The sequence below is a fragment of the Mustela lutreola genome, chromosome 2 (assembly GCF_030435805.1).
Source record: "Mustela lutreola isolate mMusLut2 chromosome 2, mMusLut2.pri, whole genome shotgun sequence".
Classification (NCBI taxonomy): domain Eukaryota; kingdom Metazoa; phylum Chordata; class Mammalia; order Carnivora; family Mustelidae; genus Mustela; species Mustela lutreola.
The window spans coordinates 14,967,449-14,983,836 of record NC_081291.1 but is presented as its reverse complement, the minus strand read 5'-3'; the positions used below and the strand labels follow the sequence as shown (position 1 = coordinate 14,983,836).

The 16,388-nt window shown below is 52.1% G+C and overlaps 2 protein-coding genes across 7 annotated transcripts in view; one reads left to right on the top strand and one right to left on the bottom strand.

Annotated features, from left to right (window-relative positions):
* Positions 1–1,147: 1,147 nt before the first annotated feature.
* Positions 1,148–16,344, bottom strand: ARMC6 (armadillo repeat containing 6). 5 transcript variants are annotated; one of them, XM_059160600.1, is made up of 9 exons: positions 16,204–16,344; positions 11,993–12,166; positions 10,792–10,874; positions 6,517–7,090; positions 4,731–4,876; positions 3,502–3,633; positions 3,033–3,170; positions 1,666–1,908; positions 1,148–1,252 (listed from the first exon to the last, which is right to left on the bottom strand). In XM_059160600.1, exons 2-8 carry the CDS (start codon positions 12,117–12,119, stop codon positions 1,696–1,698), a joined length of 1,413 nt encoding a protein of 470 aa, XP_059016583.1. In that variant the 5' UTR covers positions 12,120–12,166; positions 16,204–16,344; the 3' UTR covers positions 1,148–1,252; positions 1,666–1,695. The 5 variants fall into 5 exon arrangements, 4 of the variants coding, with proteins under 4 accessions (XP_059016583.1, XP_059016582.1, XP_059016584.1 ...); XR_009350667.1 differs by lacking the exon at positions 1,148–1,252 and adding an exon at positions 2,783–2,925 and having other exon boundaries at positions 1,785–1,908; XM_059160599.1 differs by having other exon boundaries at positions 1,148–1,908.
* Positions 16,247–16,388, top strand: part of SUGP2 (SURP and G-patch domain containing 2) — a 30,635-nt gene continuing 30,493 nt past the window's right edge. Inside the window, exon 1 of one of the 2 annotated variants that reach the window (XM_059160591.1) lies at positions 16,247–16,377. The gene's annotated coding sequence lies outside the window, so the exon portion shown is untranslated. The remainder of the gene's footprint in view (positions 16,378–16,388) is intronic. The other variant, XM_059160596.1, reaches the window with a different exon arrangement.

Below are 16,388 nucleotides of genomic sequence, written 5' to 3'. Positions count from 1 at the left end.
GCAGGAATTACAGGAACGGAACCTCAGGCTTCCCCAGAAATGGGCTGGCATCACCCACTCCCATGAGACAGATGATGATATATGAGGCTCACAGGGCCTGCAGAATGCCCCAAGGTCACATGGGTGGCAGAAGTCAAGGCAGGGCAGCCTGGAGCAAGTGCAAGAAACTTCTACAGGCTGGGTGTGTTCCCAGTGGGGGAAGTCAGGGTGAGGTGACTGGGTTAGAGGTTCATGTCAACCCCTCAGAGCTGGCAGGGCCCTCCCAGCCAGGAGTGGGGAACAGTTTGCCACCAAGGGGAGCTAGGACCCGGGTGACGCCACACGCCACCCCAGCCACTCGCCCAGCCACGGCAACCAGAAGCCTTCTAGGAAGGGGCTTGAGCTGATATTAAGGACCAAATTCAGGTCCTGCTTGAGCTAGGGGAGATGTATATCCAGCAGTGGACTGCGTTTCAAGAGAGTTCAGGTACCACGCCCGGAGCCCACCAGAGCTCTTGAAGCTAACCACCCAACTGGGCCACATGAGATGCACAAGCTGCCGGGTGACCACGGCACGACCCCCAGGTGTAAATGCAGAGGAGTGCTGGGGTTTGCTAAGCACAGCTGCTTGGGGACCCCCAGAACACTTTGGAGGTACAGTGGGTATTTGAGGCAGTAACACTGATGTCCATACTACAGATGGGGAAACTGAGGCTCAAAGAAGGAGGCAGACTTCCCAAGCCGCCCAGCGAGCAATGACCTCAAGCAGCCGGGCAGACGAAGACAGTCCTTTGAGGGTGACTGAGGTGGTGAAGCTAAGATGGTCAGGTGCCTCCCACGTGCCCAGCTCTGCCTGCACACGCCACGGAAGAGGGCTCTATTTTCCCCCATCCCCATTTCACAGAAGATCAGATCAAGGCTTAGACAGAATACGTCGCTAGCTGAAGGCCACAGAGCTCAGTGAGACATAATCAGAAACAGTGGCCGTGGGGCCGAGACCCCAGGTATGAACCATGGCCCCAGCAGACCATATATCCCAGGCGGTTCTCAAAACCCCTTTACTTTCCTCAGCGACTCCATGGCCTCCCCAGACATCTGCCCCCTCCCATTCTCTGAAGCCACGGAGGCAGCACCCATACTCCATCGCGCTATGGAAGAGATCCCTCCATTGTTAACTAACAGAGTCTTTTATTACTGGGCAGTACTGGCTGACCTGGGACCCCTGTAGGCAGAAGAGCTTGGTCCCTGCTCTCTGTCCAGCAGAGCAAGACACCTACAAACCATATTATAAGTAAGAGACGAGCAGGGGAGAGAACAGACTTGTAGGAACCAAAGCAGGGTCCCCACCCTCCTGTGAGACTGGCCAGTATGGATCCCACATTTCAATTAGCACTTTGCCCCCAAGTAATACTAAGGGCCCTCCTTCTGCTAGGAAAGGGCACGGGGTGGGTTTGGGAGGCCAGGACGGGTCACAGCAATGTGGTCAGCTGGCCTGGAGAACAAGGCGAAAGGAGGCCAGGACCCAGGGGCTGCGCTCTGCTGTGTAGACGCTTCATCATGGCTTCCTTCCCACCCCCCCTGTACCTGGTGGCCATCAGAAAACACCTGTCACTGAATGGGAGAGGAATCCGGGGAGTAGAGTGACAGGACATGGACCTCTTCCTGTTCCTGAGTCACATAACTCACCCAGAGCCATGGCCCAGACTGAGCCTGAGGTCACGGCGCCAGGTTGCCCTTCTGGCCAGTCCACAGCTCCCGCAGCTCAACACGGCAACCAAGGTCCCGAAGGGCAGCCTTGGCCACATCCTCGCAGTCACGGTGGGCAGCACGGGCCTGCAAGATGAGTGCTTCGGCCCCCAGGTCCAGGATGGGCTGTGAGAAGGCCTGGCTGCGGGCCACCAGGTTACGGATCAGCATGCAGGCCTGTTTCTGGGAGGAAGAACTGAAGGTGAGTGGTGGTGTGCTGGTGGGTGGGGTCCACTCTGACCTCAGGGCCCCCTCATCATAACATAACAAGACAAAGGTGACCACGGTCAAGGTCCAGTAGGTGCCTACACTGTGTGACTTATCAGGCTAGATTCATTTCTCCACTTTATCCTCTCAATCGCCATGGGAAGCAGGGCTAATTCCCCCATCTCCCAGGTGAGGAAACAGATGCTCACGGCAGTCAAGTGCTTGGCAGGTGTGGCTGATCCCTCAGGTATGGGACCCTCAGCCTCAGGGCAAGATTTCCCTGTGGCTGGCAAGAGCCTGGGTAGGAAGCCCAGGAAAGGAGAGCAGAGAGACAGTGGGAAGAGGGGGTTGTGCACAGGGCCCACCTGTCAATTACATCATCACACGTTCATCAACATCTGTGCCCTGCTTATCTGCTGTGTGTGGGTGCCACAAAGCACCCCACCATTAGGAAATTAGAAGAGAAGTAGGTGGGGTGGGAGAGGCTGCCCAGCCAGGGTGGTGAGGGGTAGGCAAGGTGATTGGTGAGCCAAGGGCAGTGTTCCCGAGGAGACACCATCCCGAAGAGGGAGGCAAAGACCCATAGTGGGACAGAGTCTGGTATGTCTGAAGACCAACAAGGAGGCCCCTGGGCTGGGAGGGCGCTTGAGGTGGGAGTCAGGGAGGCAGGGAGAGCCCTGGAAACTACAAGGAAGTGTGTGGGTTTCAGGCAGGGGCGCACGCAGCCCCGTCTACTGCTCAGCTTCACTGACTCCCCAGTAAGGTATGGACTGTGGGTCCCACGTGCTGAACATGAAGGAGCAGCCCACGGACAGCAAGGAACCTTCCCGAAGTCCCAGAAGATCCCCACCTGCTCTCCTCCCATCTCCTCCTCTTCCTATCCCTCTGAAGGAACTGTTAGGAAAAGATCAATGCTGGAAGAGCAAAGGAGCAGGAAGACAGCCGAGGGCAGAACTGGGTGCATTCTCAAGGATGGGTAGATACCTTCGGGAGCTGGGAAGGAAGAAGAATTGGAGAGAAGTGGGCTAGGCTGGGGATGAGGACAAGGACAGGGACCGGGAGGGCCTGGGTCTGCCCCGCCCTCCTGCCCCCAGGCCCACCTGCACTCCGGCCTCCGCAGGGTGCGCCTTCATGGCCCGCAGTGCTACCAGGGCGCCGCCGCCCTCCATGATGACCCGGCTGTTCTCCGGCTTCCGCAGGGCTAGGACGCACAGGGCCGCACAGCTCTGCTCGCATACCTGTGGGGGTCACGGGGACAGCGGAGACAATCAGATGCCCATTACCCCGACGGCCCTCCGTGGCCACCACTGTTAATTCCCCAGGTGAGTGCCCTGCAGTTTCCCCTGGAGAGTCCACGGCCAGCCCGCATATATATCTGATCAGTAATAACAGGGATGATAAAAACTTCAACCACGCGCTTAGGGGGCATGGTCTCAACGCAGGCCTCTCATGGGCCCCACCCTAGCCCTGCTTGAGGAAATGGGGCAGAGCACCAGGTGAACCCAGACACTAAGCTGGGACTCCAGCCACTGTGCCCCACCGAGTGCGCCGCCTGCCTGGGGTAGGTACCTGGGGACTGGCCAAGTGCTGGGTCATGGCAGCCACGATGGACTCTGTCCCGCCAGCTCGGACAATGGCGTCCTTCACATCATCATTGCCTGCGATGGCCCGCAGGGCACTCAACACTTGCTTTACAACGTCCTATGGGGATGGGGGGAGGTGGGGGTCAGCTCTGGCCAGCTCGTCCTCCTGTGCTGGGCCAGACACTAACTGCTTGGTTGCTGGTTTGTGGAGGGTGCGGGGGGGTGGTCTTGAGGAGAGTCTGTTGTTCCACGGTCCAAAAAACAGGTGGGGCCACCCTGGGGCACACATGGAGCCAGTAAGGGCAGGGGAGGCTCAGAAAGGTGGAGCCTATGAATTAGCCCACCTGTGCCTAGCCCAAGTGTCTGGACAACCTGGACATCCACCCCTCACGCACAGAGGCAGGCATGTGGCTCAGGCCAGGAATCAAAGCATAGGGTCCCCTGGCCATAGCTAAGTCCCCAGGTCCTGAGCTGAGGACAGCTGACCAGACGCTGCCGGGACTCCTAACCGCCCTGCTGAGGGGCAGAGCTATAAAAGAGAAAGCAGTGGGAGGGAAACCAAGCCTCTACCCACTGCCTGGCTGTCCAGGAGTACAAACAAAATGCATTCCCTCATGTGCTTAAGCTGGTTCAAATTCAGCTTTCTGCCATGTGTCCAGAAGGAGACTGGCTGATATCACCAGCTGAAGCTGGGGCCAGCAGGACCATTGCTGCCACAGGACAGGGAGGTACTCCCGCCCTAGGTCAGGCATGGAGAGAGGGGGTTAAGTGGCTGCTAAATGAAAGAATAATGAATAGGAGGCCCCGCCCCATTTTATGGATGGGGAAACCGAGGCACTAAGGATTTGCCTCACCCAAGCATCACACTCCTGAACTGGGAGCTGGGCCAGCCCCTGCCAACACCCACTGGCATTCCTCCCACTGCTGGTAGAAAATACGAAGGTGTTAAAGGTCAGTAAGAGAGGGTGGGTGGCTTTGTTTTCCCCCAAAACTTAACTTCCTGCCCAGGGGTCAATGAGAAGTGAAAATTGCACTTTGCTTCCAGGGTCAGCAGATAGGGCCAGTGTGTTCTGATTCAGGCTGGTCTGGGTGGCTGGGGCTCAAGGGGGCAGAGTTCACTGGGAGATCTGGAACCTTCCTGCAGCATCAAGAGAAATGACAAATCGAAATCCAAGTGAAGGGTGCTTCACACCCTAAGACAGCCTGGACACCCACCTGGTGGTCGCTGCAGTTGGCCAGTAGGGCCACCAGGACACCGAGGCCCCCAAGGTCGACAATCTCCTGGCAGAATTCGTTGCGGACGGCCAGGCGGGATAGGGTGCTGCAGAGCTCACTCAGGACACTGGGGTTGTCAGAGAATGCTGTGGAGAGGGAGGGAGAGGAACCACTGGGGCGAGGACATGGAGAGAACCAGTCCCAGCTTGGAACCAGGAGCCAGCAGTCCTGGTACAAATCCTGTTCCACCTGGGAAGTGGGGCCCTTCTGCCCAGCAGGCAGGTCACACACACCAGGAGAGCCCCACTGAACACCAGGGCTGCCAGGCCTGGAGTGCCCCCTGCTGGCCGCAGGAGAAGACAGCCAAACACACCCTCCCCCACACCGTGTCCCAGATAAATTCCAGACCAACTGATGATCCCAACTAAAAAAAGAAAACCATAATAGTGCTATAATAAAACATCCAAGACTGTTTTTATGTTCTTGGGGTGGGAATGACCTTTCTAAGTGCAACGGGAAACCCAGAAACTGTAGAGCGACATATGGATAGAGCGGACCTGGGTAAAATTGAACACAGATGCCGAAGACAAAGCTCAGAGGCCCTAGGGAGGAGAGGCCTGTGCTGAGGCTCAGATGGGGGTGGGGTGGTGGGGAGTGGAAGGATGGCGGGTGGACAGCCTTAATTTATACAAAGCTCTGTGACAGTCAGCTGGTATGTCTCCATGGTCAGGGTGAAGCCCCAGCAATGCTGGGAGCACTAATCTGGGTGGAGGAATTCTCTAGATGTGGTGACATCTATGATCAGCTGACTTCAAGATGAACCCTGATGGTCTGACTGGGCCTCATCCAGTCAGCTCATGGCCTTAAGAGGGAAACTGAGGTATTCCTGAAGAGGAAGAAGCTCTCTGGAGGAGAGAGCTCTCTGGTGGTGTTGGCTGTTGGCTCCTGCCCAAGCTACTCCGTGGATTTCAGACTCACCAGCCCCTCGGCCAGCCACATGAGCCAATTCCTTGAAACACCCCCCCCCCCCCAATGGCTCTACTTCTCTGGCAGAACCCAGACTAATAGGAGCTCCTGTCAACAAACGAGAGAGATGTAAACTCCCCCTCAGAAAAGGAGCTCGACTTCACAGATGGCGGGACTGTTTTCACCTTCTCCAGAGGTATGAGACTGAGGTAGTAGGCTTGCCTCTCCAGAAGATGGCCAAAGGCCCACAAACAAGACTGGCTGGCTATAGGGCCAGAGCTACAGGCAGGCTGGGAAGAACTCATTCTTCTCTCACCTTCTGTGCACCAGACCACAGTCAGGCCTTTTCTAGTGGGTACAATGGATGGGGGCAGGGAATTTCGGGTCTGAACATCAGTGTTGTGGTCTCCTACGGCTGGCTTGTCTTGGTCATCCCAGTTGGGAACATGTACGTGCATAACAATTTGAGGCTAAGTATGAACCAAACTGTAAACCTTCACTGGGAACCAGACACACTCCCCCACTTTTAGAAAACACCCTTATTTGTCCCTTTGGGGAGCTCTCCTTTCCGTGTACTCTCAGTCTGTGTGGTTGAACAGAGCCAAGCCCCTTCCTCAAATGGCTCCAGAGATGGGCACAAGATTTGGTCTTGGCCAATGAGACCTGGCTGGGAACTCACCTAGAGCAACCAAGAGTAAGGAACTATTCCACTAGGGCTGGCATGTGGGTGTTGGTAAGCCAGAAGAGGCAAGTGGAGCCTGGAGCCAGCCACACCTGAAGCCATCCTAAAACCCAACTCTCATTCTCACACCGCTCCTACCTTTGGCGGCCTCAATGAGTACCTTCAAGCCTCCATTCTCCTGCACAATCATCTTGGCATGGTCGTGGGCATGGCCAAAGGGCACACGGATGTCATCATCGAAGGTCATGACTCGGAGGGCCCAGCAGGCCTCCCTGACCACATCAGCACAGTGGCCATGCCGGGTAATGGCACCCGTCAGCAGAGGAAGCACACCGGCCTTCACCAGGCTCTGCCGATTCTGCTCGTGCTTCAGGCTGGCATGGCACACACAGCGGATGCCAGAACATGTCAGATCAGCCGCGTCGGCATTCTGGGCCAGTGTGACCACCAGCAGCTGCAGGCCCTGGGTGTCTAGGAGATCGGGCTGGCCATCGGTCAGGGCTGACAGGGCGTTGAGGGCCTGGAGCAGGAGGCCCTGGTCGCTTGCTACAGCAAGCTTCCAGGCGGCGAGAAGGATGGGGTAGGCCCCCTTCTGGGCTGCCAGGAAGCGGCTCGCCTTATGCTGCTTGCACTGCTCTAAAAAGCGGGTGAGGTGTGCGGATACTTCCTGGGGGTGAGAGCGGGCCACGGACTCCTGCAGGTCATCCAGGGCCTAGAGGACACGGGAGAGACTTCAGTGTCAGCTCAGCCCAAAGAGGTTCTATAGCAACAATGCCCCTGTGCCCCCACCCCATCAGATCCCCCTTCCCGGGACCTAGGCCTGTGGTGGAAATGCAGTCCAGCCGCGGTAGCTTCCACATATGGGCTTCTAGGAGCTTCGAGCTCCAGAGGTCACACAGAGACGGAGAGACCCAGCTATCTCAGGGTCCCTCCATGGAGCCACACACGTGAGCGCAGGCACAGTCAATGCTCCAACCCTAGCTGCCATTGCAAGAGGCTCTCTAAGCAAGACCTGTGGAACCATCTGGCTGAGCTCAGTCAAACCATAAGGAACAAGAAAAGGCCGTTGTTCTGGGTTGTTTACTGTGCAGCTACAACTAACCGACATACCCTCCAGGGGCCACCTCTCCAAGGAAGGTGAAAGTTACCTTTGCCAGACCGGCCCCTACCAGATGTCTCCTGTTTGTTTCTCCCATCCATTCCACAAACGTTTATCTGCCAAATGAAACCACACCATACACACTGTTGATTTACCCAAATTCAACTCAAAGCCTTTGGGGGAAAAACAGTAATAATGAGAGGAAACGACTTGAAAAGAGCATCCAACTCTAGCTGCCATTCAATTCCATGACCTCCAGATCTGCCTCAGCAATGAGCCCAAGATGAACCTGAGCCTCCTGGGACTTATGAAATCACCAGTCCCTGGCCCTAGGGAGAGCAGCTCTATAGATGCCATCAACCCAGCGCAGAGGGCTGGGATTTGGCCACCACTGTTCTGAATGGCAAGGATGCCAGTTGGCTCTCTGTCCCTGAGCTGGACTTAACTGAGGATATGTTACAATGACACAGAATATTAATATGCCTAAAGCAGAGAATGTGCCTCGAATGGACATTCACCAAAGAAAATATACTGGTGGCCACTATGGCGACAAAATGATGGTCCACATCGCTAGTGGTTAGGGAAATACTCAAGAAAGTAAATATACAATTACCACGTGATCCAGCAATCCCACTTCCAAGGATATATCCTGAAGAACTGAAAGGAGTCTTAAAGAAATGTCTGTATATCCGTGTTCACAGCAGCATTAATTCTGGGAGACGAAAGCTAGAAGCAACCCAACTTTCCATCCACGGACGAATGGATAAACAGACTGTGGTCCATCCACGCAATAGAATATTATTCAGCCATAGCAAGGAACAAAATTCTGACCCAGGCTCCAACATGGATTAACCCTGATGACATTACGCTGAACGAAAGAAGCCAGCCATGAAAGGACAAACTCTGTGATTGTACTTAGAGGAGTCCCCAGAGAAGTCCCATTCAGAGGGGCGGGAAGGAGAATGCTGAGTGACAGGGGCTAGGGGAGGGGAACAGGAAGTTAGTGTTTCATGGGGACAGGGTTTCAGTTTGGGAAGATGAGAAAGTCCTGGAAATGGCTGGTGGGTGGGTGATGGTTCCACAACAGTGTGAAAGTACTTCGTGTCACTGAAATGTACACTTAGAAACGGTTAAGATGGTGAATCTGTGTAATATTTTACCACAAACCCAAAGCAGAGGATGGAGCATTTGAGAAGGAACTTGGCAAGAAACCTGAAAAGCAGTGGCCCAAGTGCCATTAAGATGCACAGTGCTGGAGTTACAACACTCTGGATTTAGTCAGGTGAGAGAGGAAAAGATAAAGGGCACAAGCTGCACACTAGTCTCTATCCAGTTTGTTGGAATCTCCTCTTGCCCCAGATGGTATCAGGAAGGTGAGTCTCTGCGCTGGCTGGCTGAGACAGTGGTCTTCATCGCCCCTAGGTGCTGCCTGAGACCCCAGACCCTGTGGGTGGCTGAGGAGAGGATAGTCACTGAAGTGAAGGTGGCAGAGTCAGCTGTACCCCACCTGTGACACCTTGGCCTGATGATGGGGGCTTTGTCCACTAACCTGGGAGGTCATTCTCTCTATGGCTGATGGCTTGGATTCTGACACTCCTCACATATAAAACCAGTCCGGCTTGTTTTTTCCTTAGTGTTCCAAGACTTTTTGGTTTTGTTTCTGCAAGTTTGTGTGCAACAAACTTCCTGACTCTGGTAGACTCATTTCAAAAGACATCAGCAGAGTTGAATTTTTCCCCCACAGATAAGCATTTTTCACAGGTTGGAGCCGCAGCAGCAGCAGAGGTCAATGCTGCCGTGGCAAGAGAAGGGGCTGGTTCAATTGCAAGGTGAGAATAAGGAAGGATATGAAACCCAAAGCGTGTGGCGCCTCCCACACAGGAAGGGAGAGAAGGGGTTTGGTGGGAGAGAAGGGGACAGGGCCTATCAGATTTTGCTATAAATGCTTGAGTACTGCTTGAATCTTTTATGCCAAGAACATATTCACATTCTTCTTCAGTAATGGAAAAATAAAATTAAAAGTCAAATTAAGAAGAATAAAAAAGTGAAGGTTGTAAACAAAAGGAGTTTTCTGTACTGCTGGTAGAAAACAACAGAGCTGTTCCCAGCTTGATTTCCCTGGGAGATGGACCTGGATCTGGGTCCTAGCTCTGCCCTTCACTGGCTGTGACCACAAGTGAGTCATTTATCTTTTGGAAGCCTCAGATTCCTAATCAGCAAAACAGGCTAACAACAGATTGAGATAATATGTTTTAAGGATTTAGCACAATGCTGAGTGCTTAAGAAGTGCTCAGTGATTCTTAGAGACTGTTGTTATTGAGACCCTTCATATGTAAAGGGCACATACAAATCAATGAGAACGAGATGAACAACCCAATTAAAAAACTGCCAAGACAACAAATGCATTTCTTACTAACAAATAAGTCAAAACAATGAGGTAATTTTCTCAAAATCTCTGTGAGGCTGGAGATGGTGAGGACCCTGAGAGCAGAGAGAAGTAAACACGTTGCCTTAGGCAGAGCTGGGTTCATACCCAGGGCTGTGCTCTCCAACTTCCTCTTTTGTCACGATATTCACTTGCTGTCAGGTAAATCATTGTTTTTGTCTCCGGATTACCCATCTATAAAATGGGATAGTAATCCCCGCCTTGCAGGGATCTTGAGAGAACAACTGAGACAGCACAAAGAAAGCGCCTCACACAGAACTGACTCCACAGTCAGTTCTCAATAAACACTATAGCCTTTTGCCTTTTTATCAACAGCTTATGGTTGTTTAATAGGTGACCTTAAGGATGGCATATAATCTCTGTGATCTTTAACTTCCTTGTCTGTGTGCTAGAGAGTGAGGGTAGGCTCTGGGCCTCTGTTTGCCCATCAGTAAGTCAGGAAGGATGACAACACCCACCTCACAGGCCAGTTTTCATGCTAAAGGGGCTAAATAGTGTCCTGCTGAATAATCAGTGCTCCACAGGTGGTGGAGCACACTTTCTGTAATTCCTATTCATCTTTGAGCAGACTTAGCGGTTGGGAGGGTCCTCCTGAAAGGCTCCTCCATGGTGCCCTCTCCCCCAAGGCTGCCAATACTGGGGACAACCTGAGTGTTGTCCATCCCAAAAAGGACACTCAAATCTGGATTCAGGGAGCCCTGGCTGCAAGCTCGGGCTCCCATGTACACGTTGGGTGCCTGCCCTTCAGAACTGGCATCTGTCATTTAGGAACCAGTGGAAAGGTGCCCCTAACAGACTGTTCAATGGTGACGTGTGTGGAACCACATGTGTAAGGTCAGCCATGCCCACATGGGCCACGCCCACCTACCTGCAGGATGTCGTGTGTAGGTTCCTGGGGTCCATCTGCAGAGACTTTGGGTGCCATCTTTATAATGTTGCTCAGATCAACCCCTGCGGTGGGGTGGGGGGGGGGTTTAGGAAACAAGTGACAGCCAACATCCCCATAGGCCTTCCAGAACATACTCATGTCCCTTCTTCTGGAACCACCCCACTCTGGAGGCCTTTGGGGGTCTGCTCAGCTCCCCACCCTAACCCCCTCCCTACCAGGGCCACATTCATACAAGGGATATAGAATATGGAGAGGGTGGTCTTTGCCCCTGGGCCCTGTCCAGCCAATGGGAGCGGAGCAGTCGTGAGGCTACAGGTCATCACTGCAGTGAGGGACATGTTCTACTTGGTGGTCTAAGAGGGGAGGGGACCCCATAGCCTTTTTCCTTGGGCTCCCATTGTTTTTCAACCTGGTTGCATCCCCCACCCTCCCTGACACCCCCCAGGAGAAGCTTGCACTGCACAACACACATGCGGGTACTCCTCCAGTCCCTGGCCAGTATCTAGATCCCACTCTGTGCCGGGGACACAAGCCTCTGATATCTGAGGCTGGACCCCCTGAACCCTTGCCCTCTTGAGTCTGACTGGGCTTGGCCAATGGGAAATAGGACTTCAGATCAAAAGGAGTGGGAGGGTGGGGTATTTATTCCCAGCTCCCTGCCTCTGCCTCTGCCAGGTGGCTCGCCAACCCCAGCCATGGCCTGTTGTGGGGCTGGGGAGGTCCCTGCTATGGCCAGCAGGATCTCCTAACCCTGGCAACACCACTATAAATAATCCCCTCCTAACCACTGTCCCCCATAGCCTATTTTGAAAATGCCACAGGCTGGTGACCAACCCTCCATGAACTCAGACTGGAGTGTCAGTGAGGCAGGGAGGCAGGTGGCCCTGTTTCTTGGGAGGCAGTCAGAAAAAGCCTCTTCAAGGAAGTGGCAATTAAAAAAGAGACCCATCTGGAAGGATTCAGCCCTGCAGATGTCTGAGTGGGGTCAAGGCAAGTAGAGGGAGGCTAAGAACAAAGTGGGAGGAAGCCACCAGCCTGCTCAGGCCGGGGACCAGGGCTGCCACCAGAGGCAAGACAGAGCCATGGTGGGAAATCATTCTCGCACGTTAAGAGCTGGGGAATGGAACTGACTTTCGGCCAAAAAGCCAGACCAGTGCTGGGCCTGGCCACAGTGCCTTACCTTGTGATTCGAATTGTTCCACAGCCTCTTTTACTGCCTCCTCTGGCCCCATCTCGAACTCTTCAATGTTTTCATGAACGGCTGCATCGAAGGTCTCCTGGGTGATGCGCTTGGCGGACATCTTCATCTCCTGCTCATGGGGCGGCAGGTGCCCGCCTGACAGACACTCTCAAACTGAGAAATCAAGACAGGAAGAAAGCTTCATGGAGGGTGAGATGATAACCGTGAGCCTGGCTATCACTTAGGGAAGAGTGACCAAGAGCCAAAGCCCAGGACCTCCCAGGAAAAAGTCTTACAAGCTGGGTCACAGGGAAGGCTGATACCCCAGCACCTGCACAGCCTCTAGAAGTGCAGAAGAGGGCAGATAGTTGACATTTTATCTAAGAAAGAGAGACTGTTAATACATGTCCTTTTAGTTAACAAAGAATAAAATAATAGTTTAATAATATTACAGGTTGTAAGTTGTTACATGATCATAATGAAATAACACGGTTATAATGCCACATTTTACATAATGTGTTATTTATGATATGCCATATTTGTCATAATATGTAACACGAGAACTATATGGCATTTTATTATATACTTTAGGTATTTCATATGTAACTATGTAATAAAACTACTTACAATGGTATGCTGTTATACCAACAAAAGTTTCAAAATAAAAATTAATTATAATAAAGTGGAATGCTAAATCAAAAACTAATAGAAATAATTACCATAAGGGGAAGTAGGAAAAAGAGGGATGAGGCCAGGAATAGAAGCTGGATTATTTTCTTCAAATGTACCTTGTTTCATGGTTGTTGAGGTTATTGTTGTTGAAGATTTTATTTATTTATTTGTCAGCGAGAGAAAGAACAAGGGGGGGAATGGCAGGCAGAGGGAGAAGCAGGCTACCCTCTGAACAAGGAGCCAGATTCAGGACTCAATCCCAGGACCCCCGGGATCATGACCTGAGCTGAAGGCAGACGCTTAACTGACTGAGCCACTCAGGCATCTCATTTTGCTGAAAACTGGCTAATAAAGAATATAGCATTCATCCTACTTCCTAATTACCGGATTATAAAGACAGGAAGAGGAAAAGTTCTGTTTTGTAGATGAATTCCAACAAATTATCCACAACAGGCCAGATTTAGATGACAGTCCCCATAGGCCGTAAAACCGTGAGGAGTGAACCTGATGGGGAACGTGACAATGAGGGGACTGTACCCTCATCCACTGTGTGATTTCACATGGCCAGAAGAGAAACCCAATACTACCTGTCTCCAGACAGGAATGAAATGCACCTGTGAAGTCTTCTTGCCAAAAACTCAAACCCAATCTGACAATGGATCCAATAGAACTTTCTGTGAAGATGGGATATTCCCTATCTGTGCCGTCCAGGTGGGTTCTAGCACTTGAAATATAGCTAAGGTGACGGAGGCACTGAACGTGTACTTTTTATTTTTTGTACATTGTATTTACTTATTTTTTGTTTTAAGTAGACTCCACGCCCAGAGTAGAGCCCAACATGGGGCTTGAACCCACAACCCTGAGATCAAGACCTGAGCTGAGATCAAGAGTGGGCTGCTTAACCGACTGAGCCCCCCAGGCGCTCTACTCTCTCTTTTCAACAAAGTGGGAAACGGGCCTCAGGCCTAGAGCCTAACAGGGGTTAACAACTCCTTTCATTTTGCTTCTTTTGCTATTTCTACTTTGTTTATTGAAGTAATATTAAGTTTCTGTTAAAATACATCACTTTTTAAATTTGTAACAGAGTTTCAAGAATAGTACAAAGAACACCTATTTCCTTCTAACTTTACCAGTTGTTAACATTTTGCCAAGTTAATCTCTGAGAGCGTGTGTTCCTGCACACACATGTGCCATGTGAGAATACGCTCCAGGAATCAGGAATCCCTCTGAAAGACGTCAGCATGAATCTCCCAAGAAAAGGGCACTCTCACACATTCAATGTGCATCGAAAATTTAACACAGGAGATTTAACAGCGATACGTTACTATTTTCTAATAGACACTCCATGACCAACTTTCTCAATTGTCCTAAGGCTGTCTTTCAAAACAATTATTTTTTCCATCCCAGGTCTGTTAAAGAATCGTACATCACAGAAAATGTAAGGGGAACAAAGGCACAGGGAGTACTAGGACGCCAGGAAGGGAATGTGGCAAAAGTACAAGGGCAGATTTGGGCTGTATGGGAAACAGGCCACTCAAGCCTGTGCTTCTCTTTCTGGAGGTGGCACAGGAAGTGAAGACTCCATTTGTGTTTGTGCAGATGTTTTGGGGGAGGAGGAGGACAGGCTCTGGGGCCAGCAGTGGCGACTTGAATCCTAGGCCCTCCACCTAACCTCACTGTTGGTCAACTCTCTCTTGTGTGACATGGGGATAAACAGAGAGAATCTACCTCATAGGACTGTAGTGACATTTCAAGCATACAATCCCTATAAAGTGCTTAAATAGGATTTGGCACAGAGTAGGAGCTCAATAAACATTAGCGGTTGTTCCTTTCCTTTGCTGTCTAGAAGTAATTCAACCAGTTTAATTGGGGGGAGAGGCAGAAGGGCATCACACACCTCACTTTGCTTCCTTGCAGATAGCCCCCTTACTTCTTTCTGCCCCAGAAGAACAAGGATCCCTTTAGGGGTTGCTAAGGATTTCCATGGTCAAAGGTGAAGGAAAAATAATAAAGGATTTTGTTTCAATAAAGAGCCTCTCAGTGAGGCACCCAGGCTGGTATGCCTGTGTGGTGTTCCTGACCAGTTTCGAGGGGCAGAAACATCCCCGCTGGGGCTGTTGGGAGGACTCTGTTTCCGACTCTGCCACCAAATGATGCTTCCACCACCCCAGCCATGCTTCAGACCTGAGTGGGCCAACAGTGAGGGGCCACACTACCACAGCGACACAGTCCAAAAGGCGAATGTCAATTATGCCTACTTTATGGATGAGAAATCTGAAGCTAAGAGACGGGACGAACCTGCCAGAGATCACACAAGCAGTAAGAGGCCTGGCCATCATGCCGCCTTGCTTCACTAACGCCTTCCCTCCACCTGGGTTCTCTGCAGAGTGTCTGCTATCTGGGTGCCTTCCCTGACCACTTAGAACCTGTATGTGCTTTCTGGCCTTGGCTCCCCTACCCCATGAACCTTCCTCTGCCCAGTCCTGTGCTTGGGAGATCAATGTCTGGCTCTGGGATCCCCCTCTACGGCAAGTCCTACAGGGGTCCCCTAGGTTAGGCACGAGGCTAGGTGGCAGAATGAAAGTACGTATCTGGAGTTCATGAGAAACACAATGCCTAGGAATGGTCGTCTGGGAGCCACCTGGGAACAGTCCAGGTTAGGAAAGGGGGAAAAACAGCATTACCAGTCCCCATGATAGAAGCAAGGTGTCCTGGAGGAAAGAAAGGGAGTTAGCAAGACCTCAAATGACAGCCGGTTTTCCTTTCTAAGCCAGGGTTCCACTCACTGAGAAAACGGTGCCCTGACATAGCAGGGACTCTATCATCTTCCTCCACCCGACAAAACCACCCTGGTTCAGGCACAGTCCTAAGGGTAGTCTCACCAGGTTCCTCCCTGCCACACTCTGTACCTCTATTCTCCATTCAGCAGGCACGGAGAAACTTGAAATCACAGAGACCTCACTGCTCAAAATCCTGCACTGGCGTCCCAACCCTCTCAACAAAATCCAATCTACCTACCAGCACTTTCTCTACATGGACCTTACCTAGGTCTCTAACCTAGACCTTCTCACGGGCGCATCCCAGCCAGCCAAGGGACGCTCTTAATAACCACTGTGGTTAAAGCTGCCCCACCCTCCTATCGCATCATCCTTTTTGAGTACTGTATCTACCTGGAACATGTCCATTTACCTTACTGCCTTTTACTGTCTAGCCTCCCCTCCCAATTAAAATTTAACCTCCAGGACAACTGGGGCTCAGTTAACTTTGTTCTCCTTCCCCCCCTGCCCAGGATGGAGTCAGACACGCAGCAGTCACTCAGTACATAGGTTATGAATGAATGAATAATGAAAAGAAATGAATAATCAAATGAATGAAAAGAAAGAGGAGGCCAGGGAAACAGGGATTTTGGTTCCCTGGCGGCTTCTGTAAGTCATTCCCCAAAATCAAGTCCCCGAGGGCGGCGCCACAGTCACCAGTCCGACCCCGCGGTGCCCACTCCCCTCCCCGCGCGAGGGAACTCCGCAGCCCCGGCTTCTCACCCGGTTTTCACAGCCACGTGGGGAAAGGGTGGGGCTCCCGACTGTCACCGGCAGAACCACCTCTGGTCCCTTCCGGCCACCGTACGGGCGCAGCCGCGCTGGCGCCAACTCGCCTCGGCCTCCCGCAGCTCCACGGACCGCTCCCGGAGAGCTCAAGAGAGACCGCGAGCGCAGGTAAAAGCCGA